The following is a 27,077-nucleotide window of genomic DNA, read 5'->3' as shown; positions in this document are numbered from 1 at the left end:
ATGCTTGATGTTCCCCCAGGTATTTACAGAACACCAGATTCTCAACTATTGATATGGTGTATAATTTCTCCCAATAAATGTAATATATACCTAGAAACCACAAAGAAATTGTAAATATAGGATTAAAGGCATGTATGGCGATATTATCTAGCTGAACCATCATTTACTTAGATCTCTTTACTTTCTATAGACTGCCATCAATAACCCCCAACAGTTGGTTTTTTCCCCAGGATGTATGTATGTGTGTGTGTGTGTGTGTGTGTGTGTGTGTGTGTATACATACACCAAAAACATTTAACCAGTCCAAAAGGTTTACCACTTATGCAAAGACTAAAGAAAAATACGTCTCCATAGGGATACAGATGGTGGACTTCAAATAGGTTCACATGCTAACTGAGTTATTCATCTAGACACATCAGCCTCATAGCATGATTTGAATAGCTGCCTCAGTAAGTTACAAATAACTACTCTAATATGTGAAACATGGAATGTTAAATTGAAGAAAAGGAGTCTATTTAAAACTACTTAGGAAAACTGACTATTAAGGTACATTATAAGCCTGTTCTTATATGTGATTGGCTGGCCTCTGCTTTCCTTTCGGATCTCATTTCATATTACTTTTCTTCCAAGTTGGTAATCTCCAGCCACTGGCCTTCTTTCTCTTCCTTGAACATGCCAGGTTCATTCCCACCTGAGGACATTTGTACTTGCTGTTTCCTCTTCCTTAAAAAACTCTGTTACCCTGGATTTCCACATTACTGGCTCCTTAACTTTCACACTTCAGTTCAGATGTCACTTCCTCAAAAGAGACCCAACTATCCTATATATAAAGCAGTCCTCTAGACAATAACTCTTATCACCTATAATTTTTTTCCATTTTTCTTATTTGTTTATTCTCTTTCCCTCTCTCTGTCTCTCCCTCTGTCTCTGTCTCTTTCTCTCTGTGTGACACACACACAAATCCTGATAAGCAAGTCAGTTCTGTTCATCACCATCTACATTGGTGCTTGATACATGTAGTAGGCACTCTATAAATATTTATTGTGACTTAATAATGCTTTGTAATATTACTAATTAGAAAAACTATTAGGTTAAAATTTTAATTCTAAGAGTAATAGATGTAATTGTATTTAAAAAACAAATCAAGCAATTCATAAATGTATGAAATACACTGTGAAAGTCTTTCCTCTCCCTACCTCTTCAAATCCATGAGGTAACAGAAATAATATTGGTATACTTTAAATTTTTTTCTGTGCACAAATAAACAGATATCTGTGTGTGTGTGTATGCATGTGTATGCATGTGAGTGTGTGTGTAATATATATTTGTACTGATAATATACTGGGCATATTTTTCCTGATTTTTCATTCAATAATATATCAGGAATATCCTTCCATGTAAAAACGGCAGATCTAATGCATTCTTTTCAATAGCTGTTGTCTTCTACATTATCAGTATATGGCAATGTATTTAACTATTCATATACTGCTGAATATTTAGAGTATTTCCAGATATTTTATTGAGGAAGGGGCGTCTGTCTCTCTTTTTTTTGCTATTACAAATCATGCTGTAGTGAACATCCTTTTACATATATCCTTTAGCAGTTATTTGAATCTTTACATGGGCTAGATTCCTAAAAGTAGAAAAGATGAGGTTATTTTTGTGCATTTAAATTTTTGACAAGTACCTCAGATTGCTCCCACAACGCTTATGCCAGTTTCCACTTCCATCAATGGTATAAGGGTGAGGATTACTCCCTCCACCCTCAACATCCCTGAGTATTATCCATATTTTTAATATTTGCCAATATGATAGGCAAAAAGGGAGTATTACATTGTTTTAATCTGTATTCTTTAGTTAGTTGTGACTTTGAACATCTTTTTATATACTTATTGGTTATGCATGTTTCCTCTTTTGGAAATTGACCTAACATTTTTTACCCATTTTCTACTTTTATCTTTTTCTTATTAAATTCTAGGCACTCCTCAATATTCCTAATATTTATCCAGTATTGATAATGTTATTCCTATTATTGTTGTTACATTTATGAACTGTGTAGCAGACTCTTTACATGCATTATCTCATTTGAAACTCACAACAAGTAGATAATATCCTCATTTTAAGATAAAAAATCCTCAGTCCTCATTTTAAGATAAAGAAACTGAGGCTCAGATAGTTATGTAAAATGCCCAGGTATAGTGAACAGTCACTGTTAAACCCTATTGCTGAGATGAACAGTCTGTCAATAGCTATCAGTGTCTTCAATGTGTATTTAGTTTGTCCCAACTATTCTATATCGAGGAGTTTTTCATACTCACATACATGAACAAAGATGGTGGACCAAGTACATTCATTGAAATATAGCTTGTATAAAAGACTGCAACAATCTAAGTGCCTATCAGTAGTAGACTAGCTAAACAAAATATATCAAGGGGGAAAATGAGGTAGGACTTACCTATATGTGCTGAAATAGAATAATTTGCAAAGTATATTATTAAATGAAAAGAAGCAAAGTGGATATTTCTCTGTACATATATGCATAGAATATTTCTGATGATAGCTGTTACCTCTGGGGAAGGGAATGGGCGTGGGTGAGAAAGAGACTTTTCATTATACTTGTTTGCACTATTTGATTTTTGTTATGTTGTTATCTTGTGTGTTACTCTTTTTTAAAAAATATTTTATATTTTTATTTAGGTGATGATTATGTATGTTACTCTTTAAATTAAAAAAAACAACTAATGATCCCCCCTCAAAATACAAACAAAATATTTGTGCACTCATATTCATAGCAGCATTATGCACAATAGTCAAAAGATGGAAGCAACCCAAGTGTCCATCTACAAATGAATAGCTAAACAGACAAAAGAAAAGATGATGAAGGAGAGAAAAAGGGCAGGAGGGAAGAGGAAAAGGTGGAGGACTTAGTCAAATCTAGGCAATCTGATTGCAATTTCCACACTGCAATTTAATGCAAAGTTTTCAGAATTATTTAATATATTTTCTCTTAGTTTGTCACTTGTCTTTTTACTTTATTCATAGTTGCCATATGGAGTTTTAAAATTTTTATTTGTCAAATCTTTATAACATCTGTGTTTTGTATCTTATATAGGTCTTCACTTCTAGATTATAAAAAAATCATCTTATATTTTCTTTTAGTACTTCTATTGTTTTTTAAGTATAAATTTAAAAAGTTTATACCTTTAATCCATCTGGAGTTTATTTTTGCAAATTGCATGTGACAGATATCAGACCTTATTTTTTTTCCTCCAAATGGTTAGCCATATATTGAAAAGTCTCCTTTTCCTACTGTTTGGAAATGCCACATACTAAATAAACTCTTGTATATGCATGGGTAGGTTACTGGATGGTCAAGTTTCTTTCTTTCTTTCTTTTTTTAAGGCTAATCCTTTTGGCTAGTGCTTTTTATTTATTTTATTTATTTATTTAAAATATTTACTTATTTATTTAGGCTGTGCAGGATCTTTAGTTGTGACATGCAGACTTCTTAGTTGCAGCATGCGGATCTTAGTTGCAGCATGTGGGATCTAGTTCCCTGACCAGGGATCGAACCTGGGCCCCCTGCATCGGGAGCGTGGAGTCTTACCCACTGGACCACCAGGGAAGTCCCTCAAGTTTCTTTCTGTTTGTTGTGTTACCTATATATTTCAGCTCCAATATCATGTTGCTTTACATTTCTTTTGCTTTATAATATGTTTTGATATCTACTGAGACAAGTCCTCTCTCTTTGTTCAAAATGTTTGTGACTTTTCTTGGACATTTACTCTTCAAGAGAAACTTGAAAATCAGCCTATCAAGTTCATAAAAAATAAAATCCCATTGGAAGTCTTAGTAGAGTTGCATTGAATCTATAGATTGACTTGGAGAGAACTGATTTCTTTTCATTTTAGAAAACCGAACCTCTATACCTATTAAACAGTAACTTCCCATTGTCTCCTCCCCACCAGCTCTGGCAACCACCATTCTACTTTCCGTCTCTATGAATTCGACTACTCTAGATATCTCATATAAGTAGAATCATACAGTATTTGTCTTTTTGTGACTGGCTTAGTTCACTTAGCATAATGTCCTCAAGTTTCATCCATGTTGTAGTATATATCAGAATTTCTTTCCTTTTTAAGGATGAATAATATTCTGTTGTATGAATAGACCATATTTTGTTTATCCATTCATCCATCAACGAACACTTGGGTTGTTTCTTCCTTTTGGCTGTTGTAAATTATGCTGCTATGAACATGGGTATCCAAATATCTCTTTGAAACCCTACTTTAAATTATTTTGGATATATGCCCAGGAGTGGGATTGCTGGTTCATAATGTTTTTAATTTTTGGATGAACTGCCAAAATGTTTTCCATAGCATCTACACCATTCTACATTCACACCAACAGTGCACAAGTGTTCCAATTTCTCCATATCCTTGCCAATACTTGTTATTTTCTGTTTGTTTGACAGTAGTCATCCTAACAGGTATGAGGTGCTAGCTCATTGTGCCAGCCTCCTTATTTTACAGAGTTAGAAACTAAGAAGAGAAGTGATTTATTCACATGCAGAAGCAGACCAGTTTGCTAAATGCCTGTTCATTCAATGTACAGTTCTCCAAAGGGCTAGTTTATTGAATGACAGATTTCACTGAATTGAGTCACACAGACTTAGCCAGTTTTTAGTGATTAACATTCACCAGATTGCTTCACCAAAGTTTGTCTTTATTACCTACTTAAAATATATAGAAAATTGTGTTGCTTGGAATGGTTTCAACACCTTTTAAACTTTTCTTTAAGATTTTATTTAGTATTAATTTTAGTGCAGCTGTTTTATCCCAGCTGTTAGATTTGTCAGTCCATCTTTGTAGAATGTCAGTTTCATATTTTAGACACTGATCACTTCTCAAATGATTAAAACACATAAAAATAGTAATCTAATTGAGTTGGGTAGTGAATTGTTATATTTAGGGAAGTAGGAAAAACAGTGGAATAGATTGAAAATGTACTGAAAGACAAAACTATGCCCTGGACACCCAAAATCTATACAACATTTGTTAGTCAATATACATAAGAAATTCTCATTCTGCAATGAGAATTTATATTCCCAAGTAAAGTCCCCAAATGCACAGAACTTTGGTCGTGGCAGAACAGCTGCATCCAAATGGCTGAAAACTAAACTGAAACTCAATTAATGCTTGTAAGGAATGAACAAAGCACAACAGACATCTTCAGAAGTTATCCTGTCTAAAGTAATTTCTATCCTATCCTATCTAAAACAAATTGCTATAATTTGTAAGTAGTTAACCAGTTTTTCAGTAAATCAGTAAAAGAGTAAATTCAGCAAATTGGCTGTTTGGAGAATTGATCAAATTGGCTAGGTGAAAACTGACCAAGAGTCCTCATCTGCACATGTAAAACGACACTAAGTAAGTGGCAGAACCCAGAATTGAGCCTAAACTTTCTAATTAGTATTATTTAGTCACTATTTTTTCTGCTGCCTCACACTTTCAGTGCCAGGATGGACTGATTTAAAAGTTTCTTTTACTTCGAAATTGTTGTTTCTTCTACTGAGAAAGTTGAAACTAAGATGAATTGTGGGCCTTGGGATGACACACAGAACTAACTCAGACCACTCCATTCTCAGCTTTTCCCCTTGGTTCCATCTGTATGGAAAATGCATTAATGATCTTTATCCAGAGTACATTTTTTCTCTTTATAGTCTGCAAAGGGACAGTTACCAGGACATAGACCTGGGTCCTACATTCTAGCATTACCATGTGGATGTAGGTAAATTCTTTAGGGTTAAGAGGGGATTGAGCATCGAATTGATTCTGCCTAGTCATTTTTTTGTTTTTTAAGGAACAAATAATCACTACATTTTGTCTTTTGTATATGGAAGAAGGAAAAGTTTTTGTGCCACTATTGATTGTATCTAGCATTTAAGGGTCAGTGTGACATAATCATTATAGTATAATGAAAAGACTATGGGTTTTAAGTTGAGTTTTATACATCAGAAAAAATAAGGTGAATTGATGCATAGATAGCAGGATGGATAGATGGACCAGATATGTGGCAGGAAAAGGACAGTAGAATGTTAATGGTAGAAGCTGGGTAGTAGATATATGGGTATTTACTATAATATTCTTTCAACTTTTTTACGTTTGAAAGTTTTCATAATAAATATTTTTTAAAAACCCTGAAATTTAGACATAGGTCTACTATTTAATAACATTGTTGGGAATTCCTTGGTGGTCCAGTGGTTAGGACTGCACGCTTTCCCTGCCGTGGGCTTGGGCTGTATCCCTGGTAGGGGAATTAAGATCCTGCAAGCTGCGTGGTGCAGCCAAAAAAAAAAAAAAAATAGCATTGTGAGCTTAGAAAAATCCCTTAATCTATCTAGAATAGAAATCAAATAACCTGCTTTGCCTATCTTAATTAAATAAGGATCAAATAATACAATGTATAGGGAAGTAATTTGAAAAGTATATTATTCAATAAAAATGATAAAATAGTGCTCTTATTTCCCCTCTTGGTGATTTCAGTAGCTATTCTTAGTTCAGATCAGTTTGAAGAGAGGAAGAAAATGTTCTACTTGGCTTTCTTAATGAGAAAAAACTCCCACACAGCCTTCAGCTCTCCTGCCGTGGACAGGTTGGTCTCAGTTCTCTCTGAAGGCCATTGTCTTTATGTTTATGAGGAAGGGGACAGAAGGAAAAGCTTAAAAATAAGTATGTAAATCAAATTGCTTTCTTTTTCAGGAAGCAGTAGGGGACACGTTAGAAGAACTGTGGATCTCCTACAATTTTATTGAGAAGTTGAAAGGGATCCATGTAATGAAGAAATTGAAGATTCTTTACATGTCTAATAACCTGGTGAAAGACTGGGGTAAGTGAGGCTGGCTCTTTGCTAACCTTCTACCTCATGTTTATAGAAAATAGCCCTATAGGGAACAAGATACGAAATGGGGACATTTCTTTCTAAGCACAGAGGGAAATAGCTATAGGAGTTCCTATATTTCATCTAAACACTTGAAATTTACATTTAAATATTTACTTAGAATGATTATAATTGAATAGGTCCTGGTCCTATTAATCATGAAAAAAATTAAACTATTGTCCAAAGGCCAAAAAGAATCGGTTTAATAATTCTTGAGTGGAAGACTTATTTAACGTATATATTGCTTTTCTTTTTTATTGTACATTATCCATTTAGCATTTTAAAGCCCTATTGTGTGCCATGAACTATGCCAGGCTGTTGAGATACATAGTTGAATAGGACATTATCCCTGCCCTCAAGGAGTTCACAGCTTAGTGGGAAAGATTAGTTTATGAGTTAATAATTAGAAAACTGTGTGATAAATTCTACAACAGAGGCTTGAATGAGTTGCTTTAAGAATTTAGAGATGAGAGAATGGGTAGAGACAAAGGCAGTTTAGCTCAGCTGATACTGATGTAGTACAGTATAGAGAAGACCTGTCAATGGAGATTGATTTGTTGATTCTGAACCTCATTTCCTCTTCTTATCCCATCCTTAGATTAGCATAAAGGTAGAAGAGGTACATCTCGCTTTCCCTCCCTTTCCATAGTGTCTTCAGAGAATGACTTCATATGGTATCATTTCCCCTACTTCCTTCAAAATCTTAAACAACGAATTGTTCTGAATAGTCACAAACTGAGGGCTAGTGATACTGGGATTCACCCTTCAAAATCATAAGAGTAAAACTTGCCATTTTAATATGGAATGTATTCTTTGTACTTGTAGGTGAATTTGTGAAGCTGGCAGAACTACCATGCCTAGAAGACCTGGTGTTTGTAGGCAATCCCTTGGAAGAGAAACATTCTGCTGAAGGGAACTGGATTGACGAGGCAACCAAGAGAGTACCCAAACTGAAAAAGCTAGATGGTGAGTGACTCTGGGCCAGCTTGGAAATGTTTTCTGGGTGTAAGAATTGAATTTTTAGTGCGGAATCATGAAAAGGAGCAAAACTAAAGAAAATGATAGGTTATCTCTGGTCTCCAAGGCCATTTCTGTCCATAGGAAATTTTGTGGTCCCAGTTTGGGCCAGAGTGAGATGAAAGACTTCTAGAATATTTAGACTGGTATAAGATCATCCCTAAACCAAAAGCTTATAAGAAAGCTGGGTTTATTCTCAAGTCCCAAACGTATTATTTTGCAAAATAATTAGACATAAATAGTAAGGAGTTGCTTTTTCACAATTGGATCAAAATTGTAATGTTCTCTCTCCCTCTCCCCCCTAATTTTAGTTTCTCAATACCTAAGATAGGTGAAAATGTCAGGAGAGATCCCTGACTGACTGGGTTCAAGTCCCAGTTCTAGCTTTTTTGTCATTGGGCTGGTTAATTCATCTCACCAAACTTTGTTCTTTTGTCATCTGAAAACCAGAAATGATAAAAGAGTCACAGACCTCCCTGGGTCTTTCCTCCTTCCAGTGGTCCTATGAGGAAGCCAGGCCATTTTTACCTTAAACCTACACAATGTTATATATCAATCATATCTCAATAAATTTGGGGGGAAAAGATAATGAACATATATATCACCCCCAAAAATTTCCTTTTGCCTCTTTGTAATCCCTCCCTCCTGCTGCTCACCACCATCCCTCCCAAGGCAGTCACTGATCTGCTTTCTGTCCCTATAGATTAGTTTGTATTTTATAGAGTTTTATATAAATGGAATCATGCAGAATGTTCCCTTTTTTCCCTCTGGTTACATACCTAGCGGTAAAATAACAAAGACAGTAGATTGCCTCTTGTGGGAGGTACAGGAATAAACAGGAAGATGCAAACAGGTTTCTTAGATACTGGTGATGTTCTGTTTCCTAAACTGGGTGGTGGATATACAATAATTGGTTTTGTTACTCTTTATTTATATTGTATCTATATGAATGAATATTTCATAATTTAAAATAAAATAGAACAAAAGAGAGGGTACATTAGAGCCTTGGACTTCAGCCTTTTTATGTTCAACTTTGACCTCTAGAAACCAGTTGAAATCATTTGTCTTCCTTTCTCATTGTGCACAGGAAGTGAACCCCTTCCATTAAGAATGGAAAAGAATCCCTTATGTAGACCCTGAATAGACCAAGCCACATTATATACAGCCTTTTGGACCAAATATTGACTTCAGGCCAATCTGAACAGCCCCTAGAAAAACCAGCTGGTTTATCCTAAACCAGTGAGATGGACCAGAACACAGGTGGCCACAGCTGCTAGCTTGCCTCTTTTTGCTCCTCTTCAGTTGCTTGTAAGAAAAACTGAGGGGTGTTAAAGAGCTAAAATGAAAAAGACAGACAATACCAAATGTTAGTGGAACATGGAGCAACTAGAACTCTCATACCCTGCTGGATAGTAATGTAACTTGGTATAACTTTGGAAAACTGGCATTATCTACAGAAGCTCTACATACATATCCCACATGACCCAGCAACTTTTCTCCTAGCTGTATACCCAGAAGAAAAGAACATGGATGTTTACCAAAAGACCTGTATGACAATGCTCATTGCACCACTATTTTAATAGCTATAAATTGGAAACAACCCAAACGCCCAACAACAAAAGAATAGATAAGTAAATTATGACATATTCGTACAATGGAATATTAAACAGCAATGAGAATGAATGAACTATAGCTTCACACAATATACATAAATCATATAAACATAATGTTGAGCAAAAGAAGCCAGACACAGAGCACACGCTACATCATTCTATTCATATCAGTTTCAAAATCAGGCAAAATAATCCATGGTGTTAGACATGAGGATAGAATATACCTTTTGTGGGGGGACAGTGACTGGAAGGGGACCTGAGGAAGTTTTGGGGGTTCTGGTAATGTTCTCTTCCTAAGCTGGGTGCTGGTTACCAGATGTGTTCACTTTGTATACATTTATCAATCTGTACACTTATAATTTGTGTACTTTGTATGTATATTTCAATAAAACATTCACTACCCCCCACAAACAGATGCTGTGGGGAGTACAGAGGGGTAAGACTCTGCTCGTTGCCATAAAGAAGAATCACACAGGAAGAGGCACTGGAGATGGCTCTTAATTAAGGGTAGGGCCTAGATGGAAGGGGTGTTACGGGGGCATTCCAAAATGGAGGAACTTTGTTAGCCAGGAGTCCAGAGGTAGTAGTCTGCAAGATGAGTTTGGGAGATAATGAGTTGATCAGTTCATCTGGAGTAGAGGGTGACTGGCTGAAGAGTGAAGACTGAACAATTGACTAGGGTCAGATTGTGGGCATGCTTCAAATGCCAGAGCTCAGAACTGGCTGGCTCTTGGGCCAGTGAGAGCCTGCAGATGTATTTTATTTTCTGTGCCTTGGTTCTTTTTATTTTTTTCCAGTTTATCTCCAATGTTTAGTATTTGGGGGAGTAACATAAAAATTCAGATTCTGGCAATACTGGGATTGCGTATTTTATTGCGAAAAATGAATATTTCTTTGTGTTTAACATACAAAGTTTTTAGTGTGTATAGGGCCTTATTTTTCTGCCTGGTACCTGTAGGTGTTTTTATTTGTAACTCTGCATTTGGGGACCTGAATATTTATAATTACTTATATTAATCCATTTGGGAATTCTCCTGAGAGGCTTTTTGGTTAATTAGAAATTTAAAAGATTATTTTATGATATTATTTTTATTATGGCACACTTCTCAGCATCTCAGAACTCCTCAGGTTAACAGAAAAATATTTTCATTTAGAATTTAACAATCTCTTGCGAATGACCAGTAATAATTTTCTTTTTCATTTTAGGTACCCCAGTAATTAAAGAGGATGAGGAAGAACATAACTAACACCACATTTTCCACTTTGTGTAACTTATTTAAATGTCATAAGAACAATAGATAAGTTTGGTATAGTTGTCTATTTTAAAGATTCTGTGTGGGGCAAATGGTTCTTAAGATAAAACAAATCTTTCATTCCTTTTTTTCTCGTAACCTATTCAGTGTTTCTCCCCCAAAATGATAACACCAACTTTATATATTCTAGTTCTCTTTTTAGAAGCTATAAACTTTCAATTTTTGTCTTCAGTCCCAGTTATGTACTGCGTGGCCCCATCTACTGAAACCTTTATAGACCAGTCATTTTTTTTTTTTTTTTTTTAGACCAGTCATTTTTAACAACAAAGGAACAAATGTGATTCTTTATTCAGTTTGTTTAGTTTTTTCATTTTTGTTTTTGTTTTTTTTTAGGTCAGGCATTTAAATATATACACTTAACTTTTGAATCTGTAGGCCATCTTTCTTGAAGGTCCATCTCTTTATGACTCAGAAGCACAAATGTGTCATGCCTTTGGTTTGGGAAGAGCTCCTCTTAGAAATATAGCAGCAGTCCTAGAATCAAGACTCCAAAGTCCAGCTGGAAAAACTATGGTGAAAAAAGGAAAAATTAGTACCTTGGAGGCCTTATAGCCCATGTTATATTTACTTATTTGTTGTTCCAAAAGTGTGTGCATTGTCAACTGGAATTTATGTTGTGTTTACCTGCATGTCCACTCTAGTCCTGCAAACAGCCAGCCAGTCATTCCATGATCCAGGTCAGTGGTTAAAATGACTGTTATGATCACTCCTTTGACCAATACTTTGGCCTTATTACACATACGGACCTGATCTTAGGCATACTTTTTGGTTATAGTTCCTTATATTGGGTTGGCCAAAAGGCTTCTTCGGTTTTTTCTATAAGATGGCTCTAGTAGCACTTAGTTGTCTTTAACTTCATTTGAAACAATTTTGTTAGATTGTATTGTGACAGCTGTTGTATCAGCATGCATTTAAAAAAAAAATTATCAAAATTGGTGAATTTTTGTGTAGCCATTTTAATATTGAAGATGGAAGAAAAAAAGCAACAGTTTCTGCATATTATGCTTTATTATTTCAAGAAAGGTAAAAACGCAACTGAAACGCAAAAGAAGATTTGTGCAGCGAATGGAGATGGTGCTGTGGCTGATCGAATGTGTCAAAAGTGGTTTGCGAAGTTTCGTGCTGCAGATTTCTCGCTGGACGATGCTCCACGGTCGGGTAGATCAGTTGAAGTGGATGGCGATCAAATCGAGACATTCATTGAGAACAATCAACGTTATATCACGTTGGAGATAGCCAACATACTCAAAATATCCAAATCAAGAGTTGAAAATCATTTGCTCCAGCTTGGTTATGTGAATCGCTTTGATGGTTGGGTTCCACATAAATTAAGCGAAAAAAACCTTCTAGACTGTATTTCTGCATGCAATTCTCTACTTAAACGTAACAAAAACATTCCGTTTTTAAAACAAATTGTGATGGGCGATGAAAGTGGACACTGTACAATAATATGGAAAGGAAGAGATCGTGGGGCAAGTGAAATGAACCACCACCAACCACACCAAAGGCCGGTCTTCGTCCAAAGAAGGTGATGTTGTGTACATGGTGGGATTGGAAGGGAGTCCTCTATTATGAGCTCCTTCTGGAAAACCAAACGATTAATTCCAACAAGTACTGCTCCCAATTAGACCAACTGAAAGCAGCACTCGTCGAAAAGCGTCCGGAATTAGTCAACAGAAAACACATAGTCTTCCATCAGGATAATGCAAGACTGCACGTTTCTTTGATGACCAGGCAAAAACTGTTATAGCTTGGCTGGGAAGTTCTGATTCATCCACTGTATTCACCAGACATTGCACCTTCAGATTTCCATTTATTTCAGTCTTTACAAAATTCTCTTAATGGAAAAAATTTCAATTCCCTGGAAGACTGTAAAAGGCACCTGGAACAGTTCTTTGCTCAAAAAAATTAAAAGTTTTAGGAAGATGGAATTATGAAGTTGCCTGAAAAATGGCAGAAGGTAGTGGAACAAAAGGGTGAATATGCTGTTCAATAAAGTTCTTGATTAAAGTGAAAAATGTGTCTTTTATTTTTACTTAAAAACCAAAGGAACTTCTTGGCCAACCCAATATGTTAGATAAGTAAATATATATAAGCAGTAGTTATATTTGAATTCCTAGCCTAAATGTTGGCCATTCATATTTTTAAAAATTTGCCCTAATAACTTTTGTCTGTTGACCCTCATGTTGAGAGAAGTGATTGTTGTAAGGGTGTAGAACTTGAAAGACTGGATTTGGTACCTTTCAATAAGTGAAATTTAGTATTTCAAAATATATTTTTTCAAAAAGTTTAAGTTAAACAGCTCTTAAAGTGAATTATGTATATGGTTGTGGATGGAAAAGAGATGTTTCATTATGGAATCCCAGGCAAACGGCATTATTTTTGAGGATTGTCTCGTCTGTGAAGCATAGCAGGTGATTTAACCTCAGAATTGCAAAGCAATAGTTGGATGCAGAGCTTGGAATTTATCATATTAGAAAAAATTGTTTTTGGAAAATGCAAGATACAGTAGTCAGTAACCAGATGAAGTCCATGGTAGGCTGTGACTGAGTCACTGATAGATTGCAAAAAAGAAGTCAGAGGCCCTCTGCCATATTGTGCCTAAAGTCCCTCAACCAGAGACTATTGGCTCCTATTTCCCCATTTACTTGTGTAAAACTAGTCAAAGAGGGAAGAGTCATCTTTAAAAAGTGATTGCATAAGTAGTCCTGGCTTTCCGAAGTTTTCAGCTGTCATTTAAGTAGGAATTACATGATTTCTCTGAGTCACTCTGATCAAAAGGGACCACTGCTTTGACAATCAATTCTAAATAAAGGTCCAATACTTTTTTTAGCTTCCTTTTGCTCTTCCTTACAGTCTGATAGGAAGAAATCTTTACTCTGACTGGCTTATACATTCAAAGCCTTTGACTATTTCTTTTGTGAACCATAGGCAATGAGAATTTTCCTTGGTGATGTTTAAACTAAGAAGACGATCTTTTCTTGTACTCTGCACTTCATCTAGTAGGTAAGCTTAAAGCCCTATTGCTAGGTATGGCTGTATTTTCTAAAAGTTACGCTGGAAGTGAATATAGTAGGGAATGAATGAATGACTTCATACTGAATTTATTTATAAAATGGCTTACAGTGTTGGTGTTTGGTTTTTCTGAATTCTTAATATAGAAACTAATTTTCTCTGTTTCTCCTTGTTTCTTTTTTTTTTTTTTAATTTTTATTTATTATTTATTTATTATGTTTATTTTTGGCTGTGTTGGGTCTTCGTTTCTGTGTGAGGGCTTTCTCCAGTTGCGGCGAGTGGGGGCCACTCTTCATCGCAGTGCGCGGGCCTCTCACTATCGCGGCCTCTCTTGTTGCGGAGCAGAGGCTCCAGACGCTCAGGCTCAGTAGTTGTGGCTCACGGGCCTAGTTGCTCCGTGGCATGTGGGATCTTCCCAGACCAGGGCACGAACCCATGTCCCCTGCATTAGCAGGCAGATTCTCAACCACTGCGCCACCAGGGAAGCCCTCTCCTTGTTTCTTAATGTCTTTTAATCACTGGTAGTTCTCAGAGAAGTGTAAGGTGCTTTTCTGTGTCCATTTCACACAAAATTCATAATTCAGTTCCACTCAACAAATATTGAATGACTTCTGTGCCTCCTTTTCTTGGAATTAAAGCCAGAATCCATGTTATTAGAAAATGGAAGATAAGGTATATGAAGAAGTTCAGAATATTCTCTCAAATCATTCCTTAAATCATCCTTTACTGCTGCAAATTTAGCTGATATTAAATGCTTTTGGTTTATGCTTCTTGGATTAGATATTTGACCTCCTTGGAAGAGATTCTCTCTGTGCTCCTTGTTTAAAGCATTATGCCATTTTAGTGGATCATTCAATTTCTTCTCTTCTTATAATGATGGAATCAGTACAGTATTTTAATTTTTCACAGGAAATTTTATTTTCGTCTACCAAGGAATTCAGCTTTCCTATGTTCCCTAACTCTAAGCTTATGGCTGTATTACCTTGTCAGGTCTTGAAAGGTTTTTGTGTTCTCTGTAAATAGGCGTTTGTTCCTTTAAACCAGAGTTTCTCAACCTTGGCACTATTAATATTTTAGGCTGGATAATGTTGTGGGGAGGGGGGCTGTCCTTTGTAGTATAGGATGTTTAGCAGCATCTCTGGCTTTACACATTAGATGCCAGTAGAACCCTCTCCCAAGTTGTGACAATCAGAAGTGTCTTCAGACATTGCCATCTATCCTCTGGGGCAGAAGGGTGGGAACAAATTCGCCCCCGGTTAAGAACCAGTGCTTTGTAGCAACATTCCTTTTTCCAAGGTCCATTTATTTTCACTCTGTAGCCATATGCTACCTGAGTTGTTATTTGAGAGAAGGTGATGTATTTAATAATCGTGGATGGAAGGAAATGGTCACTGGTGTTTTCCTTTTCATGCTCATTTTAATAATTTTCACATAACATTAGAAACTCAGGGCTGGAAGGTTCAAATTGTTTTTTAGCAGGGCCTCAGCTTTTATTGTTTAGCATTCTTATTTAGGACAGTAATTATTAACCTACCTCTCTCCTACTATCAACAGAATCCAACTTTATGATAGATTTTGCTTTGTCTCTAAAGTTTAACATTTTAAGTGTACTTTAGAAAATGGATCATCCTTCTTAGGTGGTCATTCTTTAAGCATTCATTGTCCAATAATGCACGAATTTTGTAGACTGTAGCAGTCATTAAATACAGAAAAATATTGTATAAAATTTGGTAATCATATATGAAAGTAGCTGGTATAGGCACTGATTTTGCATGTGGACCGAAGACTGTCTGGTCATGATAACTTGATATGGTTACTGGATCTATTCCACAAATAGTGGTGGTATAAGACACGTAAATGTGGTTCCTGTATAGAAAGAAATTTTGATTCGAATAGATGCTTCTTCTGATACCTCTTACCAGTGGTCTGAAGTAGAATAAAGAGGAGTACGAAATGAATCTTAACTGTTAACTTATTCTCAGAGTTGGTGATGTGTAAGTAGAGTCGAAGGTGGTTATCTATGTGACCCAGAATCTTCCAGGTGGATTTTTCTTAGGACTAAATGGAAAAAAGTATAGGGCCTAGAGAGGTTGGATTAAATCATTAACTTTAAAAAATTGGGGTGGGAACTGTCAAAGCATCAATCATGAGTAGTCTGATTGTCTCTTTAACTGCAGTCTGACTGTCTGTTCACAAAGACCTTACATTGTTAAGTATTGGTAAAGGAGGAAAAAATAACTGCTAAACTGAAAGTTATACTTTACCAGAAATTAATTTCTTTGGCACACATTTTCGTTATTTGGGCTGCTTAACGTGCCTGTAAATAATTAAATATAAAACAAGATTCAGTGTAGCAGAGTTGGTGCTTCTGACATAGCTAACTTGACCATATTCCTTAATCTTCATTTTAGCATGAGTGCTTTTAACTATAAGTAAGTGCAATAAAAAAATTAAAGGTGTTTTTTTTTAAATCACTGAACTTTTAGAAATCCCTCATCTATATCTCTATTCTTGCCTTTTTATCAACCACTGACTACAAAGAAAGAAAACTGAAAAACTAGACTGAGTCTTACCTTTTTCTAACCTAAGATAAATTTTCACTTGACACTTGGAGAAGTCATTACTGGATTCTACTTAATTTCCCATATTGGGCAGGTTAGAAGGGAACCAGCCAACCAATTATGATCTAGCAAATTTAACAAGGGGGTGGGGGAGAGTAAGCTATTTTTCAGTAGATTTGCACTTTAAAATGAACTGGATGTTGGTGGAAAGTACTCTCAAAGGGCAGATGGGTAAATACCTAGCCTGCATGTGGATATTAGAGAATCAAACCTCATCCTTGCTCATTCTAAGCCCACCTGAGCAGTAGTTGTGTGTCAGCATAATCAGAGCCAGGATTTCCCTATTTCCTTACTTGGTGTCATCTTCTATGTCTGCTACATTAACAGTCATCCCTCTGGGGGATGTATCAAGTAGAATCTCCTACTCAGAATAGAAACTTTGTGAGTTATCTTTCCTACATCTAGATTTTAAAAATTAATTTAGATGTTGGCTAGATTAAGTTGTGGCTAATGTTACAAGGGTGGGGAGTTCTTTGCTTGTTTGATCAGCAGGGTACCTGCCTCTGAGGTGCTATTGCCTAGAGCGATCAATCCCATCAAAAGACTGGTGAGTTGGTAGCTGTAGAGAATATACATATGGCTAGCTTCTCCCGGGGTGTCAGTCATGATCACGAGCATCACTCCAGAATCTTTGGCTTCTAGAACCAACTCCATTCTGAAGAACATTTTAACATCTATTAAAACGTCGGTAATAATCTTTTATATGCAGGAATTTTGTAGCATGTCTTTATGACTAAACTTACTGTGTTAAATTATTTAGAAATGTTGAGTTTCTGAACGTTATTTTGTGAGACGTTTTAAAATAGTAATAAATTGTGTTATTTTATAAAAAAATTAATGTGTATCTTTTTTGGTTACATGTCCATTAGTTTTACCTAATATAGAACAACTATGTGAACTTCCAATGATATTCAGTTCCGAAGAAACTCAGTGTTTGGATAACATAGTCCACACAGCTTGTGTGTGTGAGAGAGGGAGAGGGACAGAAAGAGAGAATTAGGGATCGACTCATTTCTTTATGCCAAAAAAATTTTTTTTCAGTAGTTTACTACCAATGATAACCTCCTCTCTCAAGTTTGTAAGTCTTCCCCAGAAGTTCTCTGGGCACAATTTCAAATGACTAGGATCCTGGAAGGAGCACTTCCAGAGACAGCAAGTTACTACTGCACTTGGTTATTTCTAGTCCTCTCCTGACTTCCAGAAGTGTACAAGGTTAAGGTTGGCTGACAGGCCCTTGATTTGTGGTCTGGAATGACCTGACGTTGGCTAGCTCTTTTTTGATACACAAGAAACAGGAAGAACCCAGCGATAAATAGCAGTAATATTACACATTTTCCCAGCATATATTCTGTGCTATCAGTCAAATGTAATTTTGGTCACAGAATGGGAATATAGTACAGTTTCTACTTCTTTATTCCACAATTCTTTGGTTGTGAGGATATGTTTCTTGCTGCTCTCCTCCTTTAAAAAGCAGAAAGATTTTAATTTGTGCCTATTAAGAGAAAACCTTAGGCTTCCCTGGTGGCGCAGTGGTTGAGAATCCGCCTGCCAGTGCAGAGGACACGGGTTCGAGCCCTGGTCCGGGAAGATTCCACATGCCACGGAGCAACTAAGCCCGTGCACCACAACTACTGAGACTGCGCTCTAGAGCCCGTGAGCCACAACTACTGAGCCCGCACTCTAGAGCCCGCGAGCCACAACTACTGAAGCCTCCTCACCTAGAGCCCGTGCTTTGCAACAAGAGAAGCCACTGCAATGAGAAGCCTGCGCACCACAACGAAGAGTAGCCCCCGCTCGCCACAACTAGAGAAAAAGCCAGCGCGCAGCAACGAAGACCCAATGCAGCCAAAAATAAAAATAAAGAGAAAACCTTAATTCAGATCATAAATAGCACGTTATTTTTAGTTCATTGTTTCCTAGAACAAAGGGTGAACATCTAGAATTCTGACATTTTTTCTGCCATATATATTACATTAAATATATGTATGTATATGTAGATATATACAATTATTATATATAATAAAAGAATCCTAAGTGATGACCTTCCCTTCTAAAATGGAATCAACTCTGCAGCCATAAAAAGATGGCATATCCCTATGTACAGGTAAAGTATGCCCATAACATACTGGGTGAAAAAAGTGAAGAACCTATTATTTCTTTTTGTTGTAAATGTAATGTGTGTGTGTGTGTGTGTGTGTGTGTGTGTGTGTGTGTGTGTGTGTGGTGGGAGGAGGGAGTATGTTTATGATGGAGTTGGGGAGAAGGTAGGAGTGAGTGTGAAGACAGGACTGTGAGAGGTATGGAGAGTGTACAGAGCGCCATGCCTGTGGGAATGGAGGAGGAAGTTATGAGTGGGGAGGAGGGGCAACGGGGACGTTTGTCGGGGGAAGTGAAGATTTGCGTGTCTGTTGTGGGGTCCAAGATGTGGAGATGTGTTGAGAAAAGAGTGACAGGGAGGAACAGACATATGATAAGTGAGGACATGAATAATTGTACAGAAAGATCTTAGAACATATACCAATATCAGCCTTCATAAATAAAATTTTTTACCTTGTGATTGTTATGCAGGCCAGCTATAAATTTAAAGCCTTGTTACTAGGGGAACACCCCACTGAATTCTTATGTTCATTTAATCACTTCTGGATTTACTAGAATTTCAAAAGATGGACATCTTCAGTCACTGAATCTCTGCAACCAAACAAACATGTCTTTAAGCCGTATTTCCCTTTTTATATCCTCTTGATATAAATGGCTGCTGCAATACTGAAGCATTAATTTTATACAGGTATGATGAGTTATTCCTGCAGTGAAACATTTTTAGCTGAAAAAAGATTTAAAAGGGGAAAAAAAGCATTACTAGATAACCTCCTAAGCCATTTCAGGATTTTCTAACATCTAACAGTAAGTTAACATTTACTTGTGTCTATTTTGCCTTCAAGCATTTGTCTTGTAGAAAACATGCAAAAATTGAATATATTAAAAAGTATTGCTGGGGCTTCCCTGGTGGCACAGTGGTTAGGAATCCGCCTGCCAATGCAGGGGACAGGGGTTCGAGCCCTGGTCTGGTAAGATCCCACATGCCGTGGAGCAACTAAGCCCGTGCGCCACAACTACTGAGCCTGCGCTCTAGAGCCCGCGAGCCACAACTACTGAAGCGGTGCACCTAGAGCCCGTGCTCCACAACAAGAGAAGCCACCGCAATGAGAAGCCTGTGCACCGCAACGAAGAGTAGCCCCCGCCCGCCACAACAAGAGAAAGCCCGCGTGCAGCAACGAAGACCCAACGCAGCCAAAAATAAATTAATTTAATAAAAAAAGTATTGCAATTTAAAGTTACATACTATGATATAAAGCTTAAAGTAAAACAATTGAGGTTTGGGGTTTTTTTTTTTTTCAGTGACATGGGGAAGTCTTCCTAAGAAATGAAAATATAATAGAGCTTAATTACACTGAAAGTTTTTTATACATGTCAGAAAAACAAGACAATAGAATTTTAAAAATATTTTTATTAATATACATGTATTTGATAACTTCGAATTTAGAACACTTAGACTCAGCATGAACAAGGTAAACTACACTTCAATGACAAAGATTTGAAACGGGGGAATAGATACTGCAACTGGTTCATATTAACCTCCGCTTGCAATCTGTATCTTGTCCAGTGAAAACCTGATTTACACAGCTCTACAAGTGCAGTATTTTTCTAACAACCCATTTTGTAGTCTCGGAACACTTTTCAGTTAAACTGATTTAGATGTTTAAAGATGAAAAACAAGAAACTTGCACTCTAAAGTTGAATATCTAATTCACATTTCTTTCCGTTAATGTAAATCAGGAAGAATTTACAGTAAACACAAAAACTATTCACGATAGTAGTAGTAACAGTTCACATTTTTACTGAACACTTCTTGTGTTAGCCAGGCCCTGCACTAAACATCTGAACGTGCAATTTCACATTTAACTGCCTCGACGGGAAGTGTCACGAATTCACGTTTTCCACAACTGATGATGATGCAAGCTGATGACAGATTGCACTGAGCACTCATGTCCAAACCTTTCCCTGGCATCGTAGCTAGCATGACTCACTTGTACCGCAGCAGCTCTGGTGCTTGCTTGCACGATTTTACTAATGTTACATGAATACGCAGGCCTGACTTCCCCCCGCCCAAAAAACATGGCTAAGTCTTTACTACTAGGAGACACACCTGTAAGACAGCACAAAGACAACGAACAAAAGCAGCTGTGATCTAGGTCTGCACTAAAGCCCCTTTTCTGGGGACTCAGAAGTGCCCCTCCAGGCCTAACTGCAGGAGGGCAGCCTCAGCCTCCTTCTCCTCTTCCTTGGCCTCCTCCTCGCGGATCTGCACCAGCAACTGGAAGAGGTTTGGCGCTGGCCCTTCCGCAGCCCCGGTCAGCCACAGCTGCCTTCGGATGGCCCAGCTGTGGTTGGCCCCGGCAATGACCTGCTCCAGGCGGGCTTGATTCACGTTATCTTTATCTATGGCCCCCTTCTCCACCACCTTCTGCAGCAGAGGCTCCAGACGAATGACATAAGCGGATAACTTTTCTCCCGGGTTCTGGTAAGTGTTCAGAAATCTGACCTGCGCATCCCTAGAGCTCTCCACGCTCCCAAACACCTGCTCAAGCGCCTTCAGGCATTCGGCGGTGGTAATCGCAGGGTTGCTGATCTTGAGAATGCGTATGAACTCAGCAGCAGGGCCTCTAAGACTCTGCATCAACCGCCGCCTCTTTTCCACATCTGACACCTGCCACTCCTCTACGACCTCATTAGTGTGCTCCAGCCAGGGACCAAATGTCTCCTCCCCAGGCCCCAGGATGTCCCTCCCGGAGAAGAGTGTCAGCTTCTTGTACCATACGGACTCAACAAGAGGCTGAATAACATTATCCAAAATATAGTTTAGCATCTCTGCTGTCATATCTGGGCCTGGGGCCGGAGTGGGGTTCTGAAACCCAAGGACACGGGCAACATCTTGCACGGTCCACCCCTCTCTTGCTAGGAAGAGGTGCAACCTTTCTAGAAATTCAGCATCGGAAGTCGGGGGCTTAAAGACCACTTTCCAGACCCCTCCTTTACCTGGCATCTCCCTGGGGATCGCGGCGTAATCGACAGCGCCAGTGAGCTCTAACAAGGCTGCTTTGGCATTCTCTTCCCTCCAGAACATTCTCCCAAGCACTCGATAGGGCACCTGGGGCATCGCAGCCTGGAGGGTCTCTTCGATTTCAGCCTCATCACAGTTCACGGGGATCCCCCAGACCAGCAGGGCTCTCTGGGAGTTCACATCCATCCCCCTACACCAGTCTTCCAACAGTGCCATCGCCATTTTGCCAACTATCAAGGGCCCCAATTCTACAAAATCCGGGTTACTGTGGTTCCCTGTGCTCTAGGACTTGGGACGACAACAAACACTCCCCCGCAATATGCCCGAGGAGTCAAGCTTCACGCAACCACGATTAACAAACGACACCAGAGTCCTGCTCTCGTCCTTTCGCTGCCCCCCAATGTCAGTCCTCCGCGTTCTCGGAGCGAAGCCTGCGGGATGCTCCGTTACGCGGCCTCCGCCATCTTGCGTCTCTGGTCGGGGTCCGCGGGCCGGGTCCTCCACCTGTAGGCAGGGTGTCGCGTCGCAGCTCAGAGGCGAGGAGTGAGGGCGGGCGGCGAAGGCAGCAGCCGCCGGGCTGTAGAGGCCGCCGGGGTGTAATCGCGGGGCGTGGCCTTCTGTTCTCAGCCCCGGCGCCAGGCACTCGCGGCTGCTCACGGCGTCAACCGGGCTTTCGCGGTCGGAGCCCGGCCTTCAGGCGCGCGAGAAGCCGCTTCCCTGCAGATGAGAACTGTGCCGTCCCCGGAGGAAGAGACTACCCCGAGGTCGCAGCGGTGGCAGCGGGGCCAGCCCGAGAGAGGCTCCTTCGCTGGAGCAGGTGCCCGTCTGGGCTGCGAGGACGGCCGGCCGGGGACCCAGAACACAGGCAGCGGAGGCGCGGGTGGGATGCGGAAGCAAGGCTAGAGGCGGCGCAGGCGAAGGCAGGCCGCGGCGACAGCGCGCCCGGGTTGCGGCAGGTTGAGGCGCGATGGCGCAGCGCGGCTTCCGACTGGTCAGACCCGCAGCCAGCCGAGGCGTAAAGGCCGCAGTGGCGGGCGGGGCCGGCCGGCAAGCGGCTTTCGCCCCGCCCCGCCCCCGCGGCCGAGCCTGCGCGAGCGTAGCCACGGAAACGGCGGCCCAGAAGACTGACGACCGGAGTGCTCCGGAGGCCCGCAGAGGCGAGCGGTTGCCTTGGTGCCAGCAAGGGGCTCCGGGCATTAATTTCTCTGACAGCGCGTTTCCTTTTTCACGTTTTCCAGATTTTTTTTTTTTCACAAAGCACTGCGTTTAAAAGATGATAATATAATTCTGGAGTGAATTTAAGATGATATGCGTCCGTCAAGGAAGATTGTCTATTCACGTCGCTCGTTCAAGTCAATGCTGTATAAGAAAATACCCTATACCATCTGATCGCACTCAGCAACCTCCGCGAATTTCATCCCAATGAAACTAAAACGTTGGAAATGTGCCGTGTGTTTGTGTGAGACACTGAGTTGAGACTTTTTCTTGTCTAAAATTTTGTAAGAAGATCTAGATCTATTTAGTAACCTTTGTAGCCAGGCAAACGCTACTGTGTTATTTCCCCTGTCCTGGCATCATTGACAGTTAGCTGATAAAACAGAATCCTTACGGTTCAAAAACGTCAAGTAAGCCCTTGCAAGCAAACCATGGCCTGTTTACGTCAATCCCAGATGGCGAAAATCTCCCCAGAAGGACACATCATTCAACTCTGAATTTTTAAAACCTTATTTAATAAAAGGTTTAAAGATACAGAAGAACATTCAAAAGTAAATAAGTTACATAGGTACATTACAATCACATCAGCAAGATTTTCTTTAGTGTGTTAATTTTTTTTTTTTATAAAAAGCACACAAAAAATAAAATCTTCAGTCTGGTCTATCACAACTGTACAGCAAAAGAGGTAATATTTATATATATGTACACTATTTTAATATGTAACAGTCTTTTTAAAAAAGGGTGCCACAGGCAGCAAACACACAAAAGGCAGTGTCTGATATTTTTCAAAATAAAAGGAATATACTTATTTATATGCTATTAAAATATTTGTACAATAATTACAGACTGTCAAGGCTATTCCTGTGCTCTGTCCCCTCCAACAAGGCCTTCGACTGAGAGACGAATGAAAAATTGAAACAGCTGCAAATTGTTAGAGGCAAATCTTAACACAGCAAAAATATGGGGAGGACATACAATTGTTTTATAAAAATATGCATACTTCCTATAAACCTAAGGAGTTAGGCTTGCCAGTCTGGTAATAAATACCGTCCCAGAAACGTGAGCCCCAGTAAAAACATACTTAAATAGCTGAGGCTTGAGTATGTGTTGTATTCCTCCTTCATCTTAACATCTGGCACATGAGAAGAAAGAGGTTAGGTCACTGAGGCAGTTAAATATAGGGGATCCCTTTAGACGTAAGCAGCACACGACCTCTGTGCCAGGGGTGGAAGTGGGGTAGCAAAGGGGATGGGTGTGTACCTTAGTTGTGAGGGGGGCTGCTGAAGGCATGGAGGACAGTGCTGAAGCACTGTCTCCGTGGGTGGGTAAGAGACCTCAGAAACGGTCTAGAACACAGGCACTAGGTTAGTTTCATGCCCTTAGCTGAGTGTAGATGGAGGCTGAGAGATGGATATGTGAGATGGTGTGGGGAGGACATTATAAAGCTGAAGGTGTTTGTCATTTAACTTCTTAAAGCAAAGAGCTCTGAATATAAGAAAAAAGAAAAAACAAAGTAGCCTAATGGTTCACAGGGAGAAAGCACCATAAAGGATATACCTATGCCAGCTTCTATGGCTGCACCTACTTTATTGGCAGGTCACTTGCCACAATTGCATCTGCCCTCTAAACATTTTACCTTTTACACTGCATTCTAGATATAAATCCATTCTGGAGCATAAACCCTTCTAAAATACGGTGTTGGGTGGGGTTAATACAGAGAGGTACCATCTTGATTTTCTCCACCTATATTCACCTGGTCTGGTCTCCGTGAGCTTAGGAGAATCACTCTAGACGAAGGAGATTTCTGTTACCACATGTCCAAAAAAGAAGCCTGAAACTAAATACGGTTTAAATAGAAAAAACCTTGGGAAACATAAGTAGCACTTTGGGGCAAAGCTGCGAAGGCACTCATATTACATATGTGATTTAGAAGAGAGCCTAAATTTGCTACCCTCCTGTTTTTGGAGGGTATACCAGATTTTTGCAGTCTTGGGCCGTTGAGCTTGTAAAAGCCTGTGGAAGAAACTAACTGGGAAGTTAGAGGTCTAGGTAGCCATCAGGAGTTGGGGAGGGGGGAGAATTTTGTTAACTCCCATAGCTGGGCTCATGTATAACCATATTAATGCATAAATGAATGCTAACACATACCTGATAGTGCATAGTTTAGAAATAAAACTCCCTCCCCACTCCCAGCTACCAATACGACGCCTTTAGGCTATCTCAGAAGGGTAGCAGAATGAATACTTTTTGGCTCCTTCCTAACATGGATTCACTTAGAACTTCTTTTACACAACTAAAGTTGAATAGCAAGATCAGAAAAATAACTCAGCTTTCCTATGGGACTGGCAAGTGAAGGGACCTCTAGAATCTTCCAGCCCTTCCACTTCAGTGACTCCACACCAAATATGGCTTCTTCAAGCCAGAAACAGAACCAGAATCTGGCTTCCAGCCAATCCCCTCAAGCTACTTGAAAGTACAGCCAAAGAAGAGGTAGCAACAAGAACTGCCTTTGATCTCCCTTGATCCTGCTAGTCTCCGTGTGGCTTTGCGACATCTTCCACCTTTCCACCCTCTTTCAGTGCTACTATCATTCCTATTGGCAAAACGAGGGACTTTAGGGTCTTGGAAATGTGGGAGGGAGGGTGGTGCCAAGAAGGTGCCTTGTTTTGGGATAAATGCACTTGGGCCTCTGGAAAGGAGGAAGCCCCTGGTCCCTGAGAGGATGTTAAAAATTAAATATTAAGAATAAATAAATAGCTCCCAAATGACACAAGTCAAGGAATGAAGGCTCCTGTCCCAACTGGCTAGGAGACCTCCCCCTCCCAAGGAAGGATCCAGAAATCTCCAGCATGCAGGTGAGGGCTGAGCTGTGGATATCAGCACTAGACCAGGTGGGGTGGGGTTAGGTGGCAGCTGCCAAGGGCAGGACAGAGGCAGGCAGGAAACTTGCACCAAGGAGGAGCAGGCTGGGCCTAGGCTAAGCTCCCTTAGCAGCCTCCAGGGCCCAAAGGTATTTGGCAAAAAGGTGGGAAGCAGGAAAAGCCAAGGCTTATCAAAAGCTCCCTCAGGCCTAGCCCTGTAGCAGCCCTGCAGCTTCCTTCCTCTGCACAGTTTCCTTCCCTCCAGCAGGCTGAGAGCTTGCAAAGAACATTGGCTCCTTCCCCAAACATCTGAGAAAACTTTCCAGCCCCAGCAGGCTGCTAGCGAGCAGCAAAGGGATAGGTACCAGTCCTGGTCTCTCTCCCTGCACCCGTTCTGGCAGCCTCCCTCCCACGGAGGACGTGGCCTCTCTGAGGACATAGTCACTGGAGCAGCATGGCCTGGACACTGCCGTGCGGGAGACAGCACAGATGCCAGGCTGAGCTCCCTCTCGGAGATGGCCACCACACTCCTTCCTACGGAGTCCCCCTTTCCGGGGCTTAGGGCAGGGCCTGTACAGGTCCCCTGGGGCGGGGGATTAATGCTGCCTAGGGGGCGTGCTTGTGCTCGTCTCTCCATGGTGACCTAAGGGAGAAAGGGAAACAAAGAGGGAGAGAAGCGACCTCGTGGCGGCAGAGGTCCATGTGAGAGGCAGCGGTGGCAGCGCTGGAGCCCCTCCCCAGTGGCAGCCCCAGCGAGCAGGGACTCTCCCAGTCCCAGAAAAGCACGAGGGAAACTTCCGACAAACCAAATGCAAGAGAACTGGATCCTGCAGCCCTTAACACTGCTCCTGGGCCCTGTATAAGTAAAAGAGCCGTTTATTTAATTGTATCCGTTTTGCAGAGACAAGTCCACGTGATCTCTCCCTCCGGAGGTTCCAGTGCTGGCAGGGCGTCTCAGGCTGGAGCAGGGCCCGGAGCCCCGGGCGTCAGCCCCTCTCGCCCGCACTGCTCTCCTCCCTCAGGGCCGGCTGGTGGGGGGAGGCGGCCGCAGTGGCCGCAGCGGCCGCGGCCTCTTTCTCCTTCTGCCTCAGAGCGGCCGCTTTCTTCTCCTGCTCGGCGTGGCTCTTCATGTGAGCGCTGCGGCTCTTCACCTTGTAAAACACCCTGTAGTCGGACAAGAGGGGCTCCAGTAAGAGGTCTGTCTCCAACCCTGGGACCTCCAGGCTAGAGCACCTGCGCTCGCGCGTGCGTGCGTGTCTGTTCTGGGGGCTCCCCGGCCCTTCTGGCTTGCTCCGCGCCACGTGGTCCAGCCCCACCCTCCAACAAGGGGACCGATGGGCTCCTGATTCAGTGCCATCATCCCT

The 27,077-nt window shown here is 40.3% G+C and overlaps 3 protein-coding genes across 12 annotated transcripts in view; 1 reads left to right on the top strand and 2 right to left on the bottom strand.

Annotated features, from left to right (window-relative positions):
* Positions 1-17,352, top strand: part of DNAL1 (dynein axonemal light chain 1) — a 39,462-nt gene extending 22,110 nt beyond the window's left edge. Inside the window, exons 6-9 of one of the 2 annotated variants that reach the window (XR_014261048.1) lie at positions 6,762-6,888; positions 7,765-7,905; positions 10,776-14,058; positions 14,384-17,352. Coding sequence is in view for 1 of the 2 variants with exons in the window: in XM_082451911.1 (XP_082308037.1) it covers positions 6,762-6,888; positions 7,765-7,905; positions 10,776-10,816 (309 nt within the window). In the remaining variant the exon portion in view is untranslated. Of the gene's footprint in view, positions 1-6,761; positions 6,889-7,764; positions 7,906-10,775; positions 14,059-14,383 lie in introns of those variants that run through there. The other variant, XM_082451911.1, reaches the window with a different exon arrangement.
* A 3,445-nt stretch (positions 17,353-20,797) lies between these two features.
* PNMA1 (PNMA family member 1) lies at positions 20,798-21,859 on the bottom strand (the record flags this gene model as incomplete). The annotated part of the gene is made up of 1 exon (XM_082451964.1): positions 20,798-21,859. One exon carries the CDS (start codon positions 21,857-21,859, stop codon positions 20,798-20,800), a length of 1,062 nt encoding a protein of 353 aa, XP_082308090.1.
* Positions 21,860-23,348: 1,489 nt separating this feature from the next.
* Positions 23,349-27,077, bottom strand: part of MIDEAS (mitotic deacetylase associated SANT domain protein) — a 67,643-nt gene continuing 63,914 nt past the window's right edge. For 8 of the 9 annotated variants that reach the window (XM_082451572.1, XM_082451570.1, XM_082451571.1 and 5 more), the window contains one exon: positions 23,349-26,877. In XM_082451572.1, the coding sequence (XP_082307698.1) occupies positions 26,700-26,877 (178 nt within the window). In that variant the 3' untranslated portion in view covers positions 23,349-26,699. The remainder of the gene's footprint in view (positions 26,878-27,077) is intronic. The other variant, XM_082451573.1, reaches the window with a different exon arrangement.

This window comes from Balaenoptera physalus (genome assembly GCF_965194825.1).
Source record: "Balaenoptera physalus genome assembly, chromosome: 2".
Lineage (NCBI taxonomy): Eukaryota > Metazoa > Chordata > Mammalia > Artiodactyla > Balaenopteridae > Balaenoptera > Balaenoptera physalus.
This window is presented reverse-complemented; position numbering and strand designations above follow the sequence as displayed.